This window comes from Oncorhynchus tshawytscha, linkage group LG07 (assembly GCF_018296145.1).
Source record: "Oncorhynchus tshawytscha isolate Ot180627B linkage group LG07, Otsh_v2.0, whole genome shotgun sequence".
Lineage (NCBI taxonomy): Eukaryota > Metazoa > Chordata > Actinopteri > Salmoniformes > Salmonidae > Oncorhynchus > Oncorhynchus tshawytscha.
The window spans coordinates 55777892-55783455 of record NC_056435.1 but is presented as its reverse complement, the minus strand read 5'-3'; the positions used below and the strand labels follow the sequence as shown (position 1 = coordinate 55783455).

At 47.0% G+C, this 5564-nt stretch overlaps 1 protein-coding gene across 1 annotated transcript; it reads right to left on the bottom strand.

The window, feature by feature from the left end:
* Positions 1-459: 459 nt before the first annotated feature.
* LOC112254858 (G-protein coupled receptor 37-like 1) lies at positions 460-5117 on the bottom strand. The gene is made up of 2 exons (XM_024427777.2): positions 4202-5117; positions 460-3159 (listed from the first exon to the last, which is right to left on the bottom strand). The coding sequence occupies exons 1-2, from the start codon at positions 4892-4894 to the stop codon at positions 2188-2190; spliced, it is 1665 nt and encodes a 554-aa protein (XP_024283545.1). The 5' UTR covers positions 4895-5117; the 3' UTR covers positions 460-2187.
* Positions 5118-5564: the final 447 nt, after the last annotated feature.

Below are 5564 nucleotides of genomic sequence, written 5' to 3'. Positions count from 1 at the left end.
CTCTCTCTCTTGCTTCTGTTTGGTGACTGTGAAGGGGACTTGAATGTGACGGTAGCTTGGCAACTCCCCCGGTGGTTGACCATTGTAATGCAGTGAGGGGGCTGGGGAGAAGGCTGAGGAACAATGCTCTTCTTATGAGAGCCCCCCTCTCTCAGGCCCAGGCAGAACTAAGTGGGAGGACAAATATTTCAGCTCAGGGAGCCGAGACGGAACACACAGGACAGGGGCAACCAGATGAAAAATCCTCACTGTCAATATCCCCTCTACTGTGAGTGTGTGTGTGAGTGGATGATGGATGAATATGTGTGTCTGTTAGAATGTGTATGCGTGTAGGTGTGTGCATTGTGTGTGGGCAGACGTGGTGGTCTCTTTAACATGACACTGACTTGTTCATGCACTGATAGATGCATGCTTTCCCTCAGCCATGATTTATTTTCCAGTGGAAAACAAGACCACAGACATTGTCTCACTGTTTATTGGGTACAACTGAATACAAAATAGACAAAACATCTGATACACAGTCAGTTCTGATACACAATGTTAAATTCAAACCAGACATAATTACAGTATATTCACAATACAAGAGAATACATACCAATTCCCCAAAAAACTATAAATGTTTTTATTTATCGTTTTTTACAACATTCATATGATTTGACTGATCTCTTTTTGAGGAAGGAAAGTTATGAGAAGTACAGATTGTATACATGTACAAGGTAATATTGAGGACAATGAAAGTTGTTCATTGGGTCCTGATATCTGAGCAAGTCAAAATGTTCCACTGTTGTGTCACGACAGTATAACACAATATATCAGCATTGTATCGGTCAGATTGTACTCTACACAGATTCACCATTTTTATAGGGATTGGTTAGGTTCTATCTCGACATCTATCAACATATTGACACAAGAGCCATTGTGTGGACTAGTGGTCACATTAAAAGCTTTTAATAATCATGAATAATGTTTATCTGTAGAAGAGATGTGGTGTTAAGATCTGGGCCCGTATGCACACAGTGTCTCAGAGTAGGAGTGCTGATCTAGGATCTGGCCATATAATATTATTCATTATGATCTAAAAATCAAAACTGATCCAAGATCAGCACTCCTACTCTGAGACGCTTTGTGGATATTGGCCCTGAGCAATGTTAGTAGCTCTGCAGAAGATGCTCAGCAATAGTATGGTTCTTGAGGGGAAACATGTTGAGAAAACCCTGAGCTGCACAGCTAAAATACTACAACACAACAGTGAATTCTTAACACACAAGACAGTTGATTTGCGCCCTATTCCTGGAGGAATCGTAGGAAGACTACACTGTAGTGGTTCTTATTTACTCAGATAATGACAAGTAATATTTACTCCACGTGTAAACAGTCAGTCACCAGTGGTGATGGGTGTTCTGACGTGTGTTTGACGGGTACCATTCTACCACATTTCTTCCCTTGTAGATCACTGTGAGATGGAGTGCAGGCCAGGGGAATAGAGAGGAGTTAGAGAGAGAACAATTAGCCCACAGACAGAGGATCCCTCAATGGCTCTTTCTGTTGTTCATTTCCACTAATAAAACACAGGAAATGACAAAACACAACTTGAATCCAGACCATAATTCACAGCGAAGAGAATTGTTTGCTTTTTAAAATGTTATTTATCAAACGAGAGTATACTAGTAAAAGAAAGTCAAGAAAAGTTCATGTCAGTGTATTCAGCTCTGGATCTCTCCCAGCATTCAGCTGTGCCTCTACAATTGATATGTTGTCTCATGTCATAATGGACTGTCTGTAATGATCTTCATCACTTATCTCACGGCTAGGAGGGATTGAAGACAACCAAAGCCCTAGCCATGAGTATATTCAGTAGTCTGTCTGTAACCACAAGTCTCTCAAAACAAATGGCCTTAAACTCAAGAAGTGTCTTTAAGCAGGAAGTCGCCCGCTGTGCATGATGATGTCCATAGTGCTGTCTACCTTTATTCTCAAGAGTCTTCTTGGTAAAATAAGTGTCCCTCTAAGGACCAAGCATTATAGAGATCATGTATCTTCATTCAGTGCAATGCCCTGCACAGCCAGTGTGGGCAGAGAGAGGTTGGGGTAAGAGAGCTGGGTTCTTGAGGTCCAAGGGTAGCGTGGGCATTTTGTCCTCCAATGAGGTGACTCCTGGCTAGGCAGGGACAAGGCAAGGAGAGGGACTCAACAGGGTGTTCCGATGGCCATGAGAGAGGAGCTGTATTTGGCCTTGTCATAGAAGATGGCTGGTATGGTTCCAGACACAATATGCAGCTTCTCCTCTTTGGTGGAGGACGGAGAGAGTGATGACGGGGATGAGAGCGAGGAGGGGTAGGTGGAGACTGCGGTGGTGGAAGTGGAGGATGATGATGATGAAGAGGCTCCATTGGGTAGACATTCCTCACAGCAACAACAGCAACAGTCCATGAAGGCTTGGCCCAGAGAATGACACAGACACAGGAACAACACCGGCGTTGCTGAGCAACGGACAAACAACAGGAACTGGCCAATCAGAGCCAGCAGGGCCTCAGTCGTTGTGGAGATGGGGTTGGCGATGTAGGCCAGGGCAATGTTACAGACGTTCTCGGGGAGGTTACACACGGCGTAAACGATGGCCAACGCCACGACCGTAGAACTACACCTACGGTCTCTCTTCAGCTGCTGCTTCTTGGAAGAGGAGGACGATGACGACAAAGAGGAAGAGGAGGAAGGGCCTATTCTTTTTCCTCCTACTACTGTGCTGCTCCCATGTTTCATCCGTGCCTCCTCAGCAACAACGTGTCTCGTCACCAGCTGGCAGGCAAGGGTGAAGAGGAGCGGCAGGCAGAAGTAGCAGCCGAAGTACCACCACATGCGGGCCTCGTGGTAGGTCAGCACCAGGGAGTAGACCGACTCAGGCAGGCTCAAGGAGGGCCTCCGGACACACAGGTCCACCACGTAGCCACCTGGCTGGACGGAGACCTCCTGGGTGAGCTGCCACAGCAGCAGCTCTGGAGCGGCCAGGACCATGGAGCCGATCCAGACCACAGACAGCTTAGCCAGGATGGACTGGCAGGGCTCCACCCGTGGGGCCTGACGCTGGGGGCTGGTCGCTGCGTGGAACCGGTCAATGCTCAACGCACACAGGCTGAATGTGGCTACTCCCAGAGAGGTCACCTAGAGAGAGATGGGGAGAGAGGGAGGGGAAAAAGGCAGAGAGGGAAGATGGGGGAGAGAGGGGTGGGAAAAAGGCAGAGAGGGAGGATGGGGGAGAGAGGGGGAGGCAGAGAGGGCAGATGGGGGAGAGAGGGGGGGTATAGGCAGAGAGGGAAGATGGGGGAGAGAGGGGTGATGGAAAATAAGGAGAGAAAATAAGAGGACAGTGGAAAGGAGAGAAAGAGACTGAATGGGATTGAGTGACACTGGTTTCAACAGAAGATGCTCATTTGGCAGATCTTGATGCTGATTTTGAGGGTTCTCCAACCCACCAAGAAAAAACTGGGGGAAACACTACTGCTCCAAATAAATGCCCCCTAGGAATATGCAAATGAACCTATTCAGCTGGGTTGAAAAGAGCATATAGAATAGCATTAGAATGTCCCTCTGACCCAGATCCCCTCCTTGATAAGAGTTCCTAAGAACCTCAGTTAATTACACACACCCCACCAGACAATTAACGTGAGGCGCTTGTTAGCATAACAATAGGCTAACTACCATAACACATAGGCAGCTGGCAGACTGGGGCATATACACAGGCAGTGGTGCACATAGTGCAATTACAACATATAAAACACACACATTATGGTGATTAAGTACAGTTTGAGTCTGAAAGACATTGGAAATACCCAGACCAAGGGAACAGCCAGAGCAGGACTTGCACCATCAACCCTGAAAATGCACTCTTCCAGCCCTAATAGCAGAGGCGGCCCCAGTGCACTCACACAGGGACTATGTTTAAAAGCTATACGAATAGTCGGGTATAACCACCATCCTGTCGTCCCTATATGTGTAGGTATAATCATTTTTATTGCTGCAAAAGTATAACTTGTGTGTATGACTGGTCTACTGTTCAATAATGGGAGAACGAGGAAAGATAGAGGTGTGATGCAGAAATAACGGGACACGTACGCGCGACGCAACAGGTGCATCTCTTTGTGCTTGTTAATGCACACTGCCGAAATGCCCTCACGTGCGTGGACGTTCAAGGTGAACTGTTTACCTCCATGTAGGGCACGATCCGACAGGACAGGTCCCCTAGCAACCTTCTCTTGGTGAGCTCGTTGAAGACGACCACGGGCAGACAGAAGAAGAGCACGAGGAAGTCCCAGAATGCCAGACTGGCCAGGATGCAGTTCCACGCGCTCTTCAGGTAATAATTGTGCCAAACGATACACATGAGCGCGAGGTTACCAACGATGCCCATGGCGAATAGGATGAGGGCGAGCAGCATCACTGCGTAAGCCCCGTATGAGCTGTCGGTTACCGGGTAGAGCGGGTTGTGGAACAGCACCGAGCCCTTGGAAGAGTTTCCCCGGGATCTGCCGTGCCTGTCCGGGGTGCTGTTGGCCAGGTGTGGGTCCTTGGGCGTTGTGAAGTAGCCGTCCGGTTCATACGGTCTGGGGTGTTGGTAGCTGTGAGGAGACTGGTCTTGTTTCCTCGAGCTCCCATCCTTGGCGCCCCGGGGGATTCTCTTTTGGTTGGCGTCTGATTCATGCATCAGGGGTTCGATATATCCCATATCACCTCCAATCTGATTCAGATTCAACTCAGAGTCTGACTCCCCGGTCCCCGTCGTCAGTGCACCTGCAGCCCCGTCCGTCTCCTCACTCCTCAGCGCTGTGTAACCAGGAACGACATGACGGGGCGCCGCAGCGCTCAGAAAAAGTAGCAACAAAGCAAAAAGAGGAGTCATTTTCAGAGTTTAATTATATTTGTCTTTTACCTTGATAGAACGCTGAGAGCTATGTAGTTCTATGTTCTGCAAGTGTTGCGCTAGTTTAGAATGATAACTCCAGTCTATAAGTCAAATATATCCACAAATAGTTTTAGAAGAGTGTCCAAACTTCAGTCCGCCGGCTGGTTCGTTCTGATGTACAATTTTGAGCTTCTGTCTGGCTCAAACTTGCATGCCCGTTATTCATTATGTTCTGCAAATGGAAGAGACCACATCTGCCCTCTTGTGGCCTAGATAGACGAGGCAAGGACCTCAAACTGTATTAAGAGCAAACGCATAGTTCAGTTCAATCAAAGCAAGTCAATTCATCTGTATCTGGGAATCCCTATATTGGCAGTGGTGGAAAAAGTACCCTATTGTCATACTTGAGTAAAAGTATAGATACCTACCTGTTACTCAAGTAAACGTGGAAGTCACCCAGTAAAATACTACTTGAGTAAAAGTCTAAAAGTATTTGGTTCTAAATATACTTAAGTATCAAAAGTAAAAGTATAAATCATTTCAAATTCCTTATAGTAAGCAAAGCAGATGGCACCATTTTCTTGTTTTTAAAATTACGGATAGCTATGGGCACACTCCAACACTCAGACATCATTTATAAAAGATGCATTTGTGGTTAGTGAGTCTG

What these genes read in the sequence shown, in the direction of transcription:
- LOC112254858 (XM_024427777.2), bottom strand. Translation starts at nt 4,894, where the DNA reads ATGACTCCTCTTTTTGCTTTGTTGCTACTTTTTCTGAGCGCTGCGGCG. An exon ending in GGATCGTGCCCTACATGGAG is followed by an intron (nt 3,160 to 4,201) that starts GTAAACAGTTCA and finishes ATCTCTCTCTAG; the next exon opens with GTGACCTCTCTGGGAGTAGC.